Source organism: Aegilops tauschii, chromosome 5 (genome assembly GCF_002575655.3).
Source record: "Aegilops tauschii subsp. strangulata cultivar AL8/78 chromosome 5, Aet v6.0, whole genome shotgun sequence".
NCBI classification, from domain to species: Eukaryota; Viridiplantae; Streptophyta; class Magnoliopsida; order Poales; family Poaceae; genus Aegilops; species Aegilops tauschii.
In genome coordinates, this window is record NC_053039.3 from 437,439,638 (window position 1) to 437,459,910 (window position 20,273).

Consider the following 20,273-nt stretch of genomic DNA (forward strand, 5'->3'; position numbering starts at 1 on the left):
CCTCTGAAAACCCCGATGGCCCATTTGTTTCACGTGGTTTCCCCAACCCAATCCCTTCCATCCCCCTTCGATCCCCTTCAATCCACGCGTCTCCCAAACCTCGAGGGCACAGGCAGGGAACGAGATGGCAAAGCGACGATGCCGCTCCGCCGTCTCTTATACAGTTATAAGGTTTCTAGTCTTTAAACTATGTTCCGGATAGAGTCCAGATCAAACTACCAACCACGATATAATTTGTCTGTTAGCGGATCCTATCCGTCGAGTCCCCGAAGCACGGCGCCTGTGAGCAACGCGTCATAATAGAGTATAAATTCCTCTATTTTTGTAGATCAACATTAGAGCCGTAATCTAATTACACGATCTAGCTTCTTTCAATTATCAGCGTACCCAGGTAGTCTTTCCAATATATAAAGCATATTGTATTCCACCAATAATTGACCGGCTTCCTTAAGCATGCAACACTTAAGTACATTCCAGCAAGAGTAATTCCATGCACAAAACACATGTATAATTCCATACGAGGTATTCCGAATATTAATGATAATAAGTATTTGAATATAGTTGCAGGACACATAATTCCAACATCACCCACTTTGTATTATCATCATTCTCTCTTCTCTATACCATTCCCTTGACCGATACATAGCAGCGCTACTCACTGAATTTTGTCGCTGGATCACACAATCAAACTGTCCATGTAAGATTTGGCACACAAGATCATCAAGAAGAATCTCCTTCAATTGCATATACAGGCGCAAAAAAGAAGTGCAATTTAAAAATTAACCCAAGTAGATGTTGTACCTGAACCTCGTGTAGGATTTGGGGGAGGTTGTCGGCGAGCCAGGCGTCGAAGTCCTCATGCAATGACGGCGCGTCGACGGTGAGGATGCAGACGATCTCGGCGGGCGCGTAGCCGCTGGTGTAAGCATCCACGAGGGAGGCTCCACCGCCGCGGTCCGGCAGCACACGGCGGCCGGCGTAGCCGGCGCAGAGCGTGGCCCAGTGGGCGCCGACTTGGCAGCGGAGGGCGGCGCGCGCGGCGTCACAGAGCGGGGCGCATAGGTGGAGGCTCGCGAGCGCGCTGACCCCGTGCATGGCGCGGTCGCACTCAAAGAAGAGCCTGGCACCGTCGGCGGAGCAGAAGACCATGACGCGCTCGGTGACGCAGTTGGCTCAAACGAACGACAGCTACAGTTTTTTTTTTTTTACAAAAAAGGGTTACCCCTGCTTTGTATTCCAAAGCAACCAACACCGATACAGGATCGCTGGGGCGAACAGCACAACAAACCCAAAAGAAAAAAAAAAGAAGCAAATGCCAACAACGGCAGCTCGACAGAGCGCGGATGACCCGCCACCGCTAAGCTGCAGTTTTTTTAGATTTATTTATTATTACCACGGGTGCAGCTGCTGGTGGATCAATCCAACCAGACTCGATCTAGTTTGATGACCAATTTGTGTTGTACACGTTCCAACATAGGCCCACCGGGACGTGTGTCGGCTTGCGTGCAGGCTCAGGCCTTTGTAGTGATTCGTGGACAATCGTACGAATCGTCTTTTCGCACCGGCGTAGACCAAAACTCTGACACCCTTTTTGTTTAAATCTCAACCGTCAATTTATATGGTTGATGTAAACTAACGGATATAAACAGATAATTTATGAAGAACTATGAAAGCCTCCGTCTTTTATTATTATAGATAAAGATAAAGATGGAGGGCCAACGGCCATGGCTGGGGACGGAGATGGGGTGAAGAGGCCAAAGGGCAAGACCAACTCGAAGATTGACGAGAAGCGTGATGTGGCATCTTTCGCCTTGCAAGAAACTTTGCAAGACATGATTACTCAAAAGTAGGTAAGGGGCGAGAGGAAGCACCAAGAAAAAGAGGTGCAAATGAAGGCCTACATGGAGCTCCAAACAAAGAAGCTCAACATGGAGAATGCTGTCAAGAGGAGGAAGCTCAAGATCGAGGAGGCCGTCCAAACAAAGAAGCTCGAGATCGAGGCCACCAATGCAAAGACGAAAGCAAAAGAGATGGCGCTAGCTTTCATGTCCGTGGACTTGAGCAAGATGCCCTCGAAAAGAAGAAGTTGGTTCAAGAAGATACAAAGGGAGATGGTCGATGGAAATGAGTGAGTTGGCTTATGGTGCCGGCATGAAGTACGATGGCCGTGAGACATGAACTTTAGCCATTTTTTGTAGGATGTATTTGTTGCCGGCGTGAAACAGTGGGGGTTGTTCATTTTGTAGGCTGGCATGTGTGTCGGCCGCTGGCGTTCTGGCTAGCATAGACTATGGCCGCAGCTAAATCTAGTTTCCATTTCCTTTGAAAAAAATTCAAGCGGCTGGACGAAATGCATCTGCCGTGGTGGGTGCACGGCCAGCGCATCCAGGAAAATGTCCGGACGCCGTTCCTATGCCCGACTAAAACGAACAAAATCTGAATAAAACGAACGTCCATTTGAGGATGTGTGTTGGAGTTGGCCTGGGGCCAATTCTAAGGCGCGACCCCATTTGGTCCCAACGCACGATCGCAACCGCAAAATAATGTCCGTCCCGTGTCCGTCTTGACCCAAAATCGACGCAATTTTGGGCCATAGGAGGTAGGTGGGCGGCCGACAGGCAGGCCCGAGGTGGATGAGGGGCACGTGGCGGCCGTTCGCTGTCCGTCTGGACGCAAACCGGGTGCAAATTTGCGACGTAAATGGATCGAGCCGGACGCTAAACGGACATATTTTGTGAAAGAGGTCGCGCGTTGGGCCGTTGTTCGTTTGGGCTAAAACGGACAGGGCCGGACAGATGATGGGTCTAGTGTTGGAGTTTTCCTCATGCCCATCTGTCCCATCATCTGTCATCTGTCCGGCCGTGTCCGTTTGTTCTGGACCGTCTGATCTGCTATCCACTCCCGCCTGGGCCACGTTTGCAGGTCCGTGGGCCAACTGTAGGGCCGCTACTCCCCCCTTGCCTGGCGGTTTGCTCCCCTGTGCTTCTCGAAACCTTGAGGGCGAGAGGACTGAGTAAAACAATGGTGCGGAGGAGGGAGCTACATTTTTGAGTGATGGAGACGGGGACGAGTATATTGGCGCTCAAGAGGAAAGGGGAAGAGTGGAGTTCGGCGTTGCAGGAAAGGGGGCCAAAGCACAGTTTTTTTCTAGCCCAGAAGCATTCTGGGCAGGTTACTTCCCTTGTGGATCTAGCGGATCTGGAAAAAGGGTTGACCGATAATAGAAGCATCAATGATTCTAGATTTTCTTCCACTTCCTTCCCAACAGCGGGGGACGTGCTTGGGCAGCATACAAGTGTCTTCTTCGATCCAACCAAAGGTGAGAGCTTCTATGCTTCCATTCTTGCCTGATGCAATTCGGAGGATTCTGTCAAATTGATCCTAACTTGGCTTTCAAAATTTCTTTGCCAAGGTTTATGGAAGTGTCGGCACTGCGATTGGACACACCGATCGATTAGTCCCTGCAGAAATGTTGATTTCCCAAATTATCAAAGGTGTGGCCAAGTTACAATGGAGGCCCCCTTTGGCATGGGATCCCTTCTTGGGAAGCTCCGCATGCTGCTAGCTCCTCAGGAGTGCAGGCTGCCGAGCCGGGTTAAGGACAGAATGCACCTCCTCAAAGAAGATGTTGAAGATTTAAGCGAATACCTTGCTGAAATGGCAGAGGCAGAGGACCTTCCCCTGACGGCCAAGCGCTGGATGAAAGAGGCACGCGAGCTCGCCTATGACATGGAGGATAACATGGACATATGTCTGCAGCCTGCCCGTGCCAGCATCAATACTACCAGGTTCATCTGCAAAATCGGCCGCCATGTTAAGATCCCCAAAAGGCTCTTCTCCAAAAGAAGACTTCCCAAGGGACTCAAGTGGCACAAACAGATTGCCTACATAGCTCAAGTGCCAGCAGAACATAGTGGGAAGACCAGATCAGTCTGCAAAGCCATTCGTGTTGTCATCATTCGTCTTCCCAAGAGGCTCAAGTGGTACAAGCATATCATGGAACTCATATCAGATTTCAGGATGTAAATCCAAGAAGCGATTGAACGGCATGAGAGGTATGAGCTCCACCGCTGCAGCACCTTCAGGCGTAGATTTTTACCTGCCAATCACACGCTTCTGACTGCGTACGGAGGAATTGCTGACATGGTAATTGATGATCGGGTGTGCGAGTTCATCGACTCATTGGATAATGATGGGGATCAACAGCTCAAGGTGGTATCCGTTCTTGGACCTGGATGTCTTGGTAAAACTGCACTTGCACAAGTGTTGTACAACAAATTTGGGGGGCAATTTGATTGTACAGCTTTTGTCCGGGTGTCCAAAAGGCCTGATGTGGTGAGACTTCTCCGCGAGATGCTCACGCAAGTCCAGGGGCAGCAACCCACTGAGTATTCCAAGGAACTTGACCTTGCTTACAGTATCAGGGAACATCTACAAGATAAAAGGTAGTACCTCCGTTCATAGACACATACCCTCCTACAAAATGTGAAGCCATGCCTTTCTAACTATGACCACTTTTATACAGACAATTATATCGATTTGTAATGTGAAAATAGAGTTATTAGATTTTTCAAAAGAATGCTTTGATAAAATAAGTATTATCTTTTGACTAACATGCATATACAGAAAGAAGACGGATAAAGTTTGTTGGAGACCATGCCGGTGTCTAAAACGACACCTTTTAGTGTCAGGAACTTACACATGTGTTAGTGAAACCAATCCATCACAGAATGCCATAGACCCTGTTACACCCTGAGCTGCAGTTCGCTCTCACGTGCACCCTGAGCATTCTGGACCCTGGAGATGATATGATCCTTTATGCATTTCACTGTGTATACCAGTTGTACTAGTGAGTTGCATGCTTATTATGCTCTTTTTTCGAATTTGTTTTAATTCTGCTCCATTTTTACCAATTTTGATAGTATCCTAACATAATGTATTTGACATGCATGAATTTTATTCACATTTAGGTACTTAATTATTATTGATGATATATGGACTGCGTCAGCATGGGATATTATTAGTGATGCTTTTCCAAAAGGTAATCATGGAAGCAGAGTTATAACAACTACACAAATGGAAGAGGTTGCATTAACATGTTGTTGTTATCACCCGGAGCATATTTTTGAGATGAGGCCTCTGGATCATGATCACTCAAGAAAGCTGTTCTTTAGCATACTTTTTGGCTCTGAAAGTGACTGTCCTAAAGAACTCAAAGAAGTTACAAACAAAATTGTTGAATTATGTGGTGGTTTGCCGCTAGCAACAATCAGCATAGCTAGTCTATTATCAAGCCAGCCTGTTATAAAAATGGATCTTTTGACGTACCTGTGTGATTCGTTAAGCTCCTGTTTGTGGATATCTCCTTCAGAAGGAACAAGACAAGCATTGAACCTCAGCTACAATAATCTTCCTCACTATTTGAAGATATGCCTGCTGTGTCTGAATATGTATCCAGAGGGCCACACAATCTGGAAGGACGATTTGGTGAAGCAATGGGTCGCTGAAGGCTTCATCCATACAACAGAAGGGCAAGACATGGAGAAAGTTGCAGCAAGCTATTTCGATGAACTTATTAATAGAAGATTCATCCAAACTCTATGTAGCAAGTACAACAATGAGGTGTTGTCCTGTACTGTTCATGATGTGGTACATGATCTTATTGCAGACAAGTGTTCAGAAGAAAATTTCAATATGGTAATAGATTCTAGTCGAAGGAATGTGGCACTTTCTCAAAAGGTTCGACGACTATCTCTCCTCTTTGGTGATGCAAAATATGTGAAGACACCAGCAAACATGAGAAGGTCACAAGTTCGGTCGCTTACCATTTTTGGATTATTTGAGAGTATGCCTTCTATTTCAGAGTTTAAGCTTCTTCGCGTGCTAAACCTTCAATTATCCGGTTATGGTGATAGGAACACCATAAACCTCACTGGCATTTCAGATCTGTTCCAACTGAGATATTTAAAAATTGCATGTGATATCTGCATACAATTACCAAACCATATGCTAGGGCTACAATGTTTGGAAACACTAGTTCTGGATAGTGAAGTTACTGCTGTTCCATGGGATATTATTCATCTCCCAAGCTTGTTGCACCTGAGTCTGCTTGTTATGACAAATCTGTTGGATTGGATTGGCAGCATGAGGTTAATTGGCAAGCTGAACAACCTGCGAGATCTTCATCTGACCTATTCTGTACCGTCTTCAGACCATCTGAAGAGAAGCATGGAAGCTCTGGGCTCTCAACTCTCAGGACATGCCAACCTAAAAACTCTAGCTCTGGTTAATGGCCCCTGTCATAAAAATGCTTTTGTTCGCGATGCTTTAAAAGTGACAGTCTCCTGGGAGGGCTTAGTACCTCCCCCAGTTCTTGAGGTGTTTGAGTGGTCGCTACACAGCTGTGTATTATCCCGTATTCCAAAGTGGATCGGAGAACTTGGCAAGCTCCGCATCTTGAAGATTGCAGTAAGGGATCTTCCAAGGGATGGTATTGATGCTGTCAGAGGTTTGCCTGCCCTCACTGCTCTGTCGTTGTATTTGCAGACGGCTGCTGTTGAAAGGATTGTCTTTGACAAGGTGGGGTTCTCAGTCCTCAACTACTTCAATCTCAGGTGCAGTGTACCTTGCCTGAAATTTGAAGCGAACGCAATGCCTAATCTTCGGAAGCTCAAGCTAGGTTTCAATGCCCCCAGAGCCCGCATGGACCAGCATGGTGCTAGTACGGCTATCAGCATCGACCACTTGCCAAGCCTTAAAGAGATCTGTGCAAAAATCGGGGGTGCATGTGCTGATACAGAGTCTGCCTTAGCAACTGCCATTAGCAATCATCCGAGCAATCCTATGATCAATGTGCAATTGGTGGATTATACTTTTGACGGTGATGAGCTTACACATGAGAATAAAGAACAAGATGAGGTCCTGGTGGAAGGCCAAGATGGATACTTGAAGAAGCTACTGATATCTTGTGCTAGAGCTGTGGAAGCAAAGGACATGTCCGCGGTAGACATGATGGTGCCAGAGTTGAGGAAAATGGTTTCAGTATCTGGTGATCCACATCAGAGACTTGGAGCCTACATTGTGGAAGGACTTGTTGCCAGGCTTGCCTCCTCCGGCCACTCGATCTACAAAGCTCTGAAGTGCAAAGAGCCAAGGAGCTCTGACCTCATGTCCTACATGCATTTCCTGTATGAGGCCTGCCCTTACTTCAAGTTTGGTTACATGTCGGCAAACGGTGCAATTGCAGAGGCTGTAAAGGGAGAAGATATGATCCATATAATCGACTTTGGTATCTCTCAAGGAGCTCAATGGGTTCCTCTCCTTCAGGCTCTTGCGACCAGGCCCGGTGGACCACCAACTGTAAGGATCACAGGAATTGATGATTCACTATCAGCCTATGCGCGAGGTGGTGGGCTCGATTTAGTTGGGAGGAGGCTATCACACATCGCTGGTCTGTGCAAGGTTCCCTTTGAATTCCATTCGGTTGCTGTCGCTGGTGATGAAGTGAAAGAGGGGCATCTCATGGTCATCCCTGGGGAAGCTCTCGCAGTGAACTTCACCCTGGAGCTGCACCACATTCCGGATGAGGCTGTGAGCACGGCAAACCACCGAGACCGGATCCTAAGGCTGGTGAAAAGCTTGTCTCCCAAGGTGGTAACCCTTGTGGAGCAGGAGCTCAACACGAACACGGTCCCCTTCAAGCAGAGGTTCGCAGAGACGCTTGACTACTACACTGCCATATTCGAGTCCATCGACCTGACGCTCCCAAGGGACGACAGGGAGAGGATCAACATGGAGCAGCACTGCCTGGCGAGGGAGATTGTGAACATCGTTGCCTGCGAGGGTGCGGAGAGGGTGGAGCGGCACGAGGTCTTTGGCAAGTGGAAGGGGCGCCTCATGATGGTCGGCTTTAGGCCGTGTCCGCTCAGCTCGCTGGTGAATGCCACCATCAGGACGCTGCTGCAGAGCTACTCGGCGAACTACCAGCTCGCGGAGAGGGACGGGGTGCTATACCTCGGATGGAAGAATAAGCCCCTGGTGGTTTCGTCCGCATGGCACTAGCACTAGTTTTATTATGTGATATGATAACCAACTTCATTGTTGTGCTATGTCCTCATGGACTGAGTTGTTTCGAAATATGCACTGTATTGTCTAAACAACCTGTTTTGCAACACGTGAGATTTAATATTGTTTCTTGATATGGAAGGACTGTTCCTTTTAATCCTTCTCTGTTTCAGATACTTCTTTCTACTGAACAAAGTAACGGAAGTGGGTTGGTTAACCACAAGCATTGCAATGTACCCAGCTGAGTTGAAACCGCAAAATTGATGGTGACATTGTACCAACTACATACTCCTGGTTCGCATTGAATATTAGAGCAGAGAGGCCTGAAGGGTGAGTGAGCACTGGTGGTAACTGGTAACTGGCAAGTCCTCTTCAGAGTTTCTACAACTAAGAACAATGTCAAGGCATGCTCGTGTGTCTTAAGGTTAACCAAGTCCAAATCTACCAAATTGCAACATTGTGGGGATTCAGTTTACTATGCAAACCTTAACTAGGAATTTTTCAAGGGGGTGTACCGAATCACGTGAAAATAAGATCGGAAACTACAAGGCTTGGCAACGGCCATGGAGCAGCCTTAAGCATGCTTGCGTCAAGCGGTGAAGGCTGCTCAAACTTCGTATACACAACACTCACAGCCCTGTCCTTCTTCCTTGTTCGGTTGAGGTGGTTTTTGAAAGGGAATGGCGGAGTTTGAGGGGATTAGATCCCCTACAAGTCAAAATCCTTTCCAATCCACTCCAATCCACTTGGGAGGAGGATTAAACGAACAAGGCCTAAGTACAGGGCTCCTACAGCTTGTCGCCTTGCCGGCCCACCGGACATACTCTTTGGTGTGGTTTGACACCTATCCCAACACCACCTATTCCCATTCAACATACTCCTTTTGATGCCACGACAAGATTACTGTTAACTACAATGATGACCGTTTCAATCGAATGCGCTTCCTCTTATGACTCAAACCCTAGGATGTCGTCCTGCTCTGGAATTTGGGTGGCTCGTGCGGGGACAAGTAACCAGGGGAGTATATATCCTACATACATATAGACCGGCATGAACGTGCTATTTCAGTATATATGACGTTAGAAAGCGCGTGGTAAAAAAAAAATCTAAGTTTGACCCCAAGGACCTCTCCTCTCGCGACCTCACATCGCCTCCCCCGGCGGCGGCGGGGGAACCCTAGCCGCGCCGCCGCGGCCCCCTCCCCACCTCCTCGCCGCCGCCTGAGGTAGCCGCCGGGCAAGCCCCGGGCGTCAAGGATGGTGGCGGCGGGGTCTCGGCTGCGCTGCCTTGGCGTGGGGAGTCCTGGATCTGGAGCGGCGGCTCCTTTGGCGAGACACGGCAGGCTCCGGCGAGCAGCTGTGCGGGCGGTGGATCTGGTGTCCTAGCCGCGCGGGCGGAGGAATCCCGGTGGTCGTTGGCGGCTGGCATCGGCTTCTGCGACGGTCGGTGCGCGCGATCTGGCGCCTCCCCTCCTCCCCTGTTCGGCGTGCGGGCCAGCCTGGTCGGGCCGCGCTTAACTTGGTCGCCGGTTCTATACAGGAGGCGCTGCTGGTGGCGGGGATCTAGTTTGGGCGAAATCCCTGACCGGCCATGGCCGGCCGCGCCGACGGCGATGCCTAGGGCGCCGTTCCCCTCCTTGGAGGCGTCGGTATGGACTGATCTCCTCACTTCCCCTTCCCCTAGGTCTCTCGGGCGAAATCCCTAACTTTGTTGGGCGGCGGAGGCGCTCACGGCGCCGTTCCCTTCTTGAAGGCGCCGCTTTGGGAACCTTGGGGTTGGGTGGCTTGTGAGTGGTGGACGACGGCGATGGTGCGGACCTATCCTAGCATGGATCTACGTTCGTTGCTTGGAGATGGGCTCGCGTAGGCGGAGGTCGTCGTTTGACGTCGTGGTGGCGTCCATGGCGGAGGACCTGCCAAGGCTCACGTAGGTGGAGGTTGTCGTTTGGCGTCGTGGTGGCGTCGATGGCGGAGGACGTGCCAAGGTTGACACCTCAATCTGCTCTGAAGATGGACCAGTGGAAGATGGCGGCGACGACATGCTAGGCTTAGGTGAGAGGTCTGGATATGTGGCCCGGCTTGCACCCCTTCATCATATGGATAGGAGTAACGGCAGATATTGCCAAGATGGCGGATTCAGACATATTGTTGTTCTACTTTGTAAGGTCCTCGAGAATAATCAATAAAATGGCCGCATGTATCTTCCAGATGCAGAGGCCAGGGGTCATCCTCCTTTTCTAATAAAAAGAACATATAGACCGGCAAACTTAGAGTTCATGTCTAGTTTTACTGGAGAACTTAAATATAGTTCTCACTGCCTCACTGGCCAATCATTGTTTCATTGCACGCATAGCTATCTCTGTACTTTGGATAGTTAGACATATAAAGTAAAGTTGTCAAAAAAGGACACACTCCAACCTCCAACGCAATGCAGCCACACATGCCTCTAGCAGCACTAGTAATAATTTCAAGACAAATTGCTATTTATCACAAATGTATATACTACCAAGTACCAATACAATGCAAATATAGAGTCACTAGCGCACGGGAAGACAAGGACCAATACATGTTTGCTTTTCCCCCTTAAGTCAATCAAATGGCCGATACATGCGATTGCAGTCCTTCCTGGCCGGAGCAGCACCTGTGGTAGCTAGAGCTCCACCATTGCAGGGTCGCACAAGTTAGCAGAATCCTTTAAAGAGTACATGGAGATAACTTCTGAGGTTGTATCCCTGCGAACGTAGGTGCTATATATAGATCAAATAGTATAATTTGCCAACTAATATTCAAGTAATCTTTGTTAGAAATAATAATGGATGAAAAACACCCTTTGTCTTTTCAAGGGGGTTGGGGGGGAGGGGGGTACCAGAGCACACATCATAATGCAAATACAAATATGATTGTATAGAAAATTTGTCGAACACCTTGTTGATACATAGGAACATACAGAAAGCTTGCTTCTTGATGGATATTCGGACCCTTTACAAAATTCACAATGATCTTTGAGAATGGACTCATTGATGTTTTCTCCCCAGACCAGTGGGGGCCAAAAATGGTGTTTGCTTGGACTTGAAATTGCAAATACAAATCTGATTGTATAGAAAATTTGTCAGACACCTTGTTGACACATAGGAAAATATACAGAAATAGCAAGAAATTCTTGATGGATGTTCGGACCCTTTACAAAATTCACAATGATCCTTGAGACTCGACTCATACATGTTTTCTTCTCGGGCCAGTGGAGGCCAAAAATGGTGTTTGCTTGGACTTGAAACCACGCCATGTGTATCGGGTCATCTAATCAGTTAACCCAACAACCATGGAGCATGACTCACCTGATTCAGAATCATGTTGTTAATTGATTTGCTCATCACTGCACTTCTTCCTCTTTTTTTTTCTCTTGACAGTGATTTTTTTTTTTTGGAAATGGAGGTATACCCCCGGCCTCTGCATCATAATGATGCATGCAGCCCTTTTATTAAAAATCCCGAAAGTATCACCGCAAAGGTCTTACAGCTCGCAAACGGAGCAGAGCACAAGGCATAAAAACTGAAAAGTACAAAGACAACCGGTATGGTAATAATAAGGACAATCTCTCTAGACTCCTATCCTGTTATGCGACCGCCATCCGAACCGGTTGAATATAGCCCGAGCCACCATCTCCCATTGGTTGCACCCAGTAACCAAAGGCTCCCTGGAGTCCATAGGAGTGAGTAAGGACCACGTACGGATCCAAGCTGTAGCTCTGAAGATAACCTGCAAAAAAGTTAAGTTGTGTTGTCTGGTGAATATCACATCGTTTCTGCAATTCCATATAGCCCATAATAACGCACATATTCCAATCCGAATACGAGCTGCCGTGCCCTGTTCAACCCCAGCTAACCACGTCCCAAACAAAGACGCAATATCTATAGGGGGGTGATATTAAAAGCTATATGAATCGTTCTCCAAAGTAACTTGGCAAGTGGGCATTCAATAAATAAATGTTGTATTGTCTCGTCTTGAGCACAGAAACAACACTGCGCGTTTCCTACCCATCGCCTCTTAATTAGGTTATCCTTTGTGAGTATTACTTGCTTGTGAACAAACCACATGAAAATTTTAATCCGCAAAGGAACCTTAATCTTCCAAATATGAAGTGATCTTGAGAGGGGGCCAGAATTAATCAAGTCCGTATAAAAAGATTTCACCGTAAATATCCAATTTTTAGTTAACATCCAGTGCATGGAGTCTGGCCTGTTGGAAAGTCGAACTTCGATCAATCTCCGAACCAGGTGCATCCAGGCTGTCCATCTCTCCCCCACTAACGTACGTCGGAATTGGATGTTCAAGGGAATAGTTTGAAATACAATACCTACGTAATCTTCCTTACGTTGCACAATATTGTAAAGGGTAGGATATTGTAAGGCCAGAGGTGTCTCTCCTAGCCACGTGTCCTCCCAAAATCTTGTTGACATCCCGTTGCCAATCACGAATTTGATCCTACGGAAGAACAAATCTTTCGTTCTCATAAGGCCCTTCCAGAATGGTGAATCATTTGGTCTGATAGTAACCTGGGCTAGAGTTTTCGAGTGCAAGTATTTATTGCGTAGGATTTGAGACCACATGCCCTCCGGCTCTGTCTCTAGCCTATACAACCATTTGCTCATAAGGCATTTATTCTTAACTTCCAAATTCTCGATACCGAGCCCCCCTTGGTCTTTAGGTCGACAAAGGATATCCCATCGTGCGAGACGGTACTTCCTCTTGGACTCCTCAGATTGCCAAAAGAAACGAGATCGAAAGAAATCAAGCCGCTTGCGGACCCCTTTCAGAATTTCGAAGAACGAAAGTAAAAACATTGGCATGCTAGTCAATACGGAGTTAATCAAAACTAGTCGACCTCCATATGACATCAGCTTACCCTTCCAACAACTGAGTTTTTTTTCAATTCGTTCTTCAATACATTTCCATTCCTTATTGGAGAGTTTACGGTGATGAATCGGAATACCCAAGTAACTGAATGGTAAAGCACCTACTTCGCATCCAAACAATTGTCTGTAAGTATGTTCCTCTTCTTTAGCCTTCCCAAAGCAGAACACCTCGCTCTTATGAAAATTAATTTTTAATCCAGACAATTGTTCGAATAGACATAGGATAAGTTTCATATTACGTGCCTTAGCCATGTCATGTTCCATGAAAAGGATAGTGTCATCAGCATATTGTAGAATGGACACTCCTCCATCAATCAGATGAGGAACTAGACCTTCTACATGGCCATGTTGCTTGGCCCTGCCAATAATGACGACCAGCATATCTGCCACAATATTGAACAGAAGAGGTGACATGGAATCCCCTTGTCTCAACCCCTTATGCGTTTGGAAATAGTGATCGATGTCATCGTTCACCTTAATTCCGACACTACCTTTCTGGACCTGAGTATTCACCTGGTGCCTCCAGCGTTCACTAAAACCCTTCATACGCATTGCCTGCTGAAGAAAAGGCCATTTTACCTTATCATAAGCCTTCTCGAAATCCACTTTTAAGATAACCCCGTCTAGTTTCTTTGAATGAATTTCATGGAGTGTTTCATGTAAGACAACCACTCCTTCGAGTATGTGTCGTCCAGACATGAAAGCTGTCTGACTAGGTTGAACCACTGAGTGAGCAACTTGCGTCAATCTATTGGTTCCTACCTTTGTAAAAAATTTAAAACTCACATTCAGCAGGCAAATGGGTCGGAATTGTTCTATTCTGACCGCCTCATTCCTCTTTGGTAATAATGTTATAGTGCCAAAGTTGAGGTGAAACAACTCCAAATGGCCATCAAAAAAATCATGAAACATAGGCATAAGATCATCTTTAATGATATGCCAACATTTCTGATAGAATTCAGCTGGGAACCCATCTGGTCCCGGTGCTTTATTCGGCTTCATTTGAGTTATGCCCAGATGAACTTCTTTTTCAGTAAACGGTGCCGAGAGAATATCATTCTCCGCTGCCTGTAATTGAGGTATATCATCAATCACCGACTCATCAAGAGACACCGTGGAAGTAATCGGGGGCCCAAAAAGGTTTTTATAATAATTGGAAATATATGATTTCAGATTTTCTTGCCCCACAATTGTTCCTTCGTCTTGTTCAAGCTGTATAATCTTCTTCTTCCTATGTTTACCATTTGCAATCATATGGAAGAACTGTGTATTGTTGTCCCCTTGTACAACTTTAAGCGATTTCGCACGCAGCGCCCACTTGAGTTCCTCCTCTCTCAAGAGGACACGTAGGCCTTGCTCAGCCTCTGACTTGGTGCGATGCTCAATCACAGAAAGAAGAGTTGTTTCAGCTTTTACATCTAGTGCCTCAATGAGTTGAGTTAGACTTTCTTTTTTCTTCTTATAAATCCCACTCTCATTCCTGGCCCAACCTCTCAGAAATTGTCGGAGATGCCTAATCTTATTCTGCCATCTCTCGACATGCGTCATACCCATAACTGGTAAATCCCATTCGCGTGCAATCATCTCCATAAATCCTTCTCGCTCAAACCAACTTTGCTCGAAGGAGAAGGTATTTTTGTTTGCAACATGGGTAGCCTCTCCCGAATCTAAAAGGAGTGGTGTATGGTCCGAGATCGCTCTTTGCATCGCATGAACCGACACCATGGGATATTTTTGTTCCCACTCCACACTAGCAAGCACCCTATCCAACTTCTCATATGTCGGAGTAGGTAACGAATTAGCCCATGTAAACTGTCTACCGGTGAGCTCAATTTCTCTCAAATTGAGGCTCTCTATAATCATGTTAAACATCATTGACCACCGGCCATCGAAATTGTCATTATTCTTTTCTTCTCTTCTCCGAATGATATTAAAATCTCCCACGACTAGTACTGGCAGATTCTCATCTCCACAAATCCGCACTAAATCGGCAAGAAAGTCGGGTTTAAATTCAGGTTGCGCTGCCCCATATACTGCAACTAACGACCATCGAAAACCATCCAATTTTGATCGCACCCTAAATTTAACCGAAAAGTCTCCCTGCACCACATTAAGCACCTCTAACGACTCACACCGTACACCTAGTAAAATCCCGCCGGATCTTCCTCTAGGGGGTAAAATGTGCCAATCAAAGTCGATACCACTGGAAAGGGTTTGAAGAAATTGGGATGTGAAATTATCTCGTCCAGTTTCTAAAAGTGCAATGAAATCTAAGTGATGCTCTAAAGTTGTCTCTGCTAAGAATCTTTGTTTAGCCAAGTCTGCTAGACCTCTGCTATTCCAAAAGAGTCCTCTCATAAATCATCATGGAATTTTTTCTTAAGTTTTACTCTAGCACTCCTACGTACTGCCGAAGTAGGATAAATTTTCCGCTTCCAGGGTCGTTTGGGCTTCTCCTCAACACCCTGCGGTACGAAGGAATCATCGATGACAGATAGTACCTCCTCCCTCAATAGAGGTTCAACCGTATCTGTGTTCCCCACATCCTCCTCCTCTTCAGCCTCGTCACTCGGTAAGAGATTATGACAAATATTTGTAAGATCATTAATGCCTAAATTGTTCATGTCATTATCATTCAGTGATTGGACAGAGGCAAGATTATGAATGATCTCTGAAGCCCTCTCCGCTTCCAAGTCTAAAAGATCGTTAACTGATTTGACGACCTCGGTTTCATTTGACCCCAAAGAAATACCTAAGTCGTTTGCCTTGTCAACAATTTCATTCTCAGAGAAGTATAAAATGGAACAACTTGTATCAAAGGACGTACCTGCAGTGATCTCAGCATGACGAAGCATGGCGGCCCTCTTGGCACGCGCTAGCTGTAGGTCGTCCGCGTCCGGCTGTCCCTGGATCCGGTTACTGACACGCCTGCCAGCCGACACCGGATCCGCAATCCCGCCAAAGGCGATGAGCTCCTCTGTGGTCTTCCCGCCAAGAGTGCGGTCAGGACTCCCACGTCCCTCCCTTATCGTCGGTGAAGAAGGGTAGGGCGCTGTGGAGTGGACCTCCGCCGCCTGTGCCACAGGGGAAAAGGACCGTTGAGCCGCCTGCTCACAGATCCCGCCCCCCTTGGCACCCGCGGAAACCGCCGTCCCTCGGCTGCCCTGCTCGATGCAACACAGTGGAGGGGTTGCGACACGGGACTCCTTCCCGCATCTCACCCCCGACGTGCCACTGCGGAAGATATGATCCTGTGGGGGGGTTATAGCACGGGACTCCTTCCCGCACCTCACCCCCAAATCGGCCGGAGTCGTCAAACTGGGAAAAGTGCCACAGACCTCCTGTCCAGGCGCCCTTCCCGCAACCAACCTCTCAGAATCGACCCGCGCCCCGGGTGTGGACTCCGCAAACGTCACATCGCCGACTAGATTCGGCACTGGTGGCAACTCAAGCTCTGCCGGGTCGTCTGCCTCAACCCTGGTGCTCCATAACCAGCTAGGAGCCGACCCCGGTGCAAAAGAACCAAAACGAAGTGTGTTCACCGGAGTAGTGGACGAGGGCGCCTGTTTGGTAGAGCTGACTACCTTATTTGGCGTAGGCCCCTTATCCGACTCCGGCCGTGCATCATCAGCGCCCTTCTCCTGGTTCCCGGGCGCACCACCACCCTCAGTCGTATCCATGTCATGTGGCCCATCTCCCTCCTCCGAGACTGCAGTATCCTCAATCTCGAGCTCTAAGATATAAGTGCGCCAGCATGTGTCCAGCTGACCACATCGGGTATATGCTCAACACTCACCACACTGACCAATAATCTCGCCGCATTTTGTGCGCGTGTGAAAGGCATGTCAACCTTTTCTGTCTTACCAATGAGACCACCCAAACTCCAAGCAATCAGAAAATGTTTTACATATTTAGGTGGCACCCCATAAAAGCGAACCCATACCTTCTGTAGAGGTGTACCTTCAGGTTCCTCCTGCTTCCACTCGTCGAAAGCGATAACAATGTTTGTACTCGTCACTCGGCATAAACCCCACTTAAGAAAATGCATCTAATCCTCTTTAGTGGGACAATCAACCTTATAAGACTGACCATCTAACTGCTCCAGAAGCCACTGATGATTACCCGGCACTAACTCACGTAACTGTCTGATAATCTGAGCTTCGGTCAACTGCCCATTAGTAACTCTGATAGCTATCGGGAAAGAGCTCTCAACCATCTGTGGTAGAGGATCGACCTCCGGTGTCTCAAAAAACATCAACTCCTTACAGCAGACCCCAAAAATGTTAATGGCAGGCTTGGGACCGGAGAGGAGAGGGCAATCCCCAGTCGCATGCTGGGAACGAAGACAGTACTCGCAAAGCTCATTAGTACACTCTGCCACGAAGTGCCCCGGCTCACCACATCGGTAGCAAGGCAACTTCTTCTTCTTAATCGCCCACTTAGATAGTTTCTCTCCCTCCACTTTCTCCGACCCTTTGTCAGACGTGCCCTCCCGATGTTTGGTCCCTCCCGAAGTCACCGGAACCTGCACTGCTGCCAAAGCCCTAACCGCATCAACTGCCGCTGCGGGTAACGTGGATGGATCTCCCACCGAAGCTGCCCCGTGCTCGATCACCTCACCCGAAGCCTCCTCTATAGCTGGCGGTGGTGGCGGTGGTGGCCGTTTCCCTCTCCCACCGCGACGATAGCCACCTCGGAAGCGATCCCTGGGTCCGGCAACACCTTCAACGAAATGACCGGGCGGCCCTTGAAATTGTCCCGCATCCTCATCAGAATATCAAGTATATCCCCGGCCGCCACCGGACGAAGATCCACGGTGTACTCCCTCACCATATACATCGTATCCATCATCACCCCACTGCCCGTAGCGGTTGAAATTCTTTCCATCTCTACTGTAACCAGTATATCCCCCACGCCCGTTCGCCCCGCGACCCCGTCCGAGGGCCAGAGCCTTGGCTGCCGGTGGCTGAGTTGGATCCTCCTGCTGACGTACAATGGACGGAGCAGCGTGCGTCGTCGCCTGAGACCTGGCAGGATCGACCGCCGTACCCTGCCGCGGGACGGTCGGAGCACCCCGGCCGGCTCCGACTCTGGGTTTCGTCCCCGTAGCCGACGGTCTCTGAAGGTGTAGTCCGCCGCGCCCGACGTTGCCATTCACACCAGCCGGCGACGCGCCGCGGCCGGCGCCACCAGCGCCAGCAATCAGCGGAACACGACCGACACCGCCCGCAGCGGCGGCACCAGGGACCGGCGGAGCACCACGGCCAGTACCTCCCGTAGGAGCGGCGCCAGCAGCGGACGGCGGCCCTCGGCCTGACATGTCGCATACGCGAGAGACCCTCCTCGCCCGTCCTGAGCCGAGCGAAGGAAACCCCGAAGGCAAAACCCTAGAATCGATCGACGATTTCACTGGTAGCGTTGATACATGCACGTCCGCATGAGTTGGATACAGAGAGGCTTGGGCCTTCGACTTTGCCTCACCCAAACCGAGAGGATCCACGACCTTCGCTGCATCCCTTACTACGTCCACCGCAGGCCCAAGGCCCAATAAAGAATTCAAACGAGCCCTTCTGGCTGCTTGAATCTCGCTCGCCGATCTCGCCACCGGCGATCCTGGCGGCGGCGGTGGCCGGATAATCCTCCCTTTCTTCTTCTTCCTCGTGACCATAGTCCAGTTATCCGGCAAAAAATCTGACAAAGTTACAGGTTCACGGATTACCTTAGGAATTGGTCCGATCCATGGTTTCGTCTGCGGTTTGGAGAAATGAACTTTGGATCGACGACGAAGTGTTGTGGCGTTGGGCTCCGGCAACACACGCGCACCGTGCGAGGTCACAAGTGTTCTTGTGGGAACCGGAACGTCCACCTGTTCTTCGTCCTCGCTCTCCAAAAATACCCAAAATCGTCCGCCCGGTCGTGTAGAGGCCGTCGGTGCCGTCAGATCGACCACCTCCGGCGCCTTAGGACGCACATCGATCTGCACACGTTCGCAAACAACCACTACATACGCATCAAAATTAAATTGAAATCCGACCTGGAGCAAGTCGCCGTTCGGAAAGGGTTCGCCGGCAAGAACGTCGTTCTCCAAATCGAGAAGTGCCAGCCAAGTTGAGTGCGGAGAAAAACGAAGACGGCCTTCGGTCCAGATACCCGGATCCGACCCAGCAGAGAACCTCGCCCGCCACTGGATCCATCTTCGCTCCTCCCGCCCGATCTTCTCCTGCGTAGAGTTGCTGCGATCCCTGCCCGATCCTGGCGATCCCTCCTGTCCTCCCGGCGGTCTTTCTAGCACATTGGCATACTGCATAGTGCATACATAAGAACTGACGCCAACTATCAGTTTGCTCAAACACAGGAATTTGAAGTTCTAGGTCACAACTATTAGTTAATTAGCAAGAAAAAATGATGCAATTGGTGGTTGTTTCTCAAGCTTCCTACATCTGATTTCTGTTATTTTTGAAGATATCCGACTTCTGTCCACTATTGTTTTGATAGGAAACTTTGACCCTGATGAGATGAAAATAAGATCTTTCTACAGAACCATCTTCCAAGGGGTTGTCATTTCAAGATTTTGGATGTTGAACGGCGGCTGTCACCATCTCCCCCAACCCAGCGTACAGTTCTTCATTTGGCTTGCTTGTAAAAATTGATGGTAGACTGACGAGAGGCTTGCGAGTTGAGGCGTGAAACACCATCCCTGGCGTGTACTTTGCGAGTCATCAGAGGAGACCATGACCCACCTTTTCACCTGCTGCCTCTTCTCGTGGACCCTGCTGGCCGGCTGTAAGTGGGGACTTTGGTTGAGTGGTCGCAGCGGACCTCCCAATCCATACTGAACTTGATGCGCAAGGGCACCTCCTCTATCAGCATGCTCACGATCAAGTGGATCAACCCAACATCGTTGAAAGCTTTCAAGCGATCAACCATAGCACTAAGGCAAGAAAAATCGATGCCTCGATCTTCAAATGCCTCTTTCAGCATAAGAGCATTAGTTTCCAAAAGAAGTCTCCGCATTTCCAAGTCTGAAGCCATTTGAAGGGCGGCTTTAGCCACCAACATCTCTGAAGATCAGGCAAATAGCCTGCTGCACATGCCAACACATCTCCCATTTGATCTCTGAAAACTGCACCCTCCCACCCCTCCATTCTTCTCTTTAGCCCCACAATATGGTGCCTAACTATCAATAGACATTAAATTGGCCATGTGCTTACGGTTTCACTTATTGGTGATTGCACAAGAGAGCGCCAATCATTCTAAATGCCCTGAAGTTTTGTAAGCGAGGAGCTATCCAAAACAA

The 20,273-nt window shown here is 48.5% G+C and overlaps 2 protein-coding genes across 2 annotated transcripts; one reads left to right on the forward strand and one right to left on the reverse strand.

Annotated features, from left to right (window-relative positions):
- Positions 1 to 241: 241 nt before the first annotated feature.
- Positions 242 to 1,149, reverse strand: LOC141022962 (uncharacterized). The gene is made up of 2 exons (XM_073499253.1): positions 802 to 1,149; positions 242 to 280 (listed from the first exon to the last, which is right to left on the reverse strand). Exons 1-2 carry the CDS (start codon positions 1,147 to 1,149, stop codon positions 242 to 244), a joined length of 387 nt encoding a protein of 128 aa, XP_073355354.1.
- Positions 1,150 to 2,926: 1,777 nt separating this feature from the next.
- Positions 2,927 to 8,221, forward strand: LOC109740674 (disease resistance protein RGA5). Its single transcript, XM_020299727.4, has 3 exons — positions 2,927 to 3,319; positions 3,413 to 4,445; positions 4,971 to 8,221. The coding sequence occupies exons 2-3, from the start codon at positions 4,144 to 4,146 to the stop codon at positions 8,059 to 8,061; spliced, it is 3,393 nt and encodes a 1,130-aa protein (XP_020155316.3). The 5' UTR covers positions 2,927 to 3,319; positions 3,413 to 4,143; the 3' UTR covers positions 8,062 to 8,221.
- The last annotated feature ends 12,052 nt before the right edge of the window (positions 8,222 to 20,273 follow it).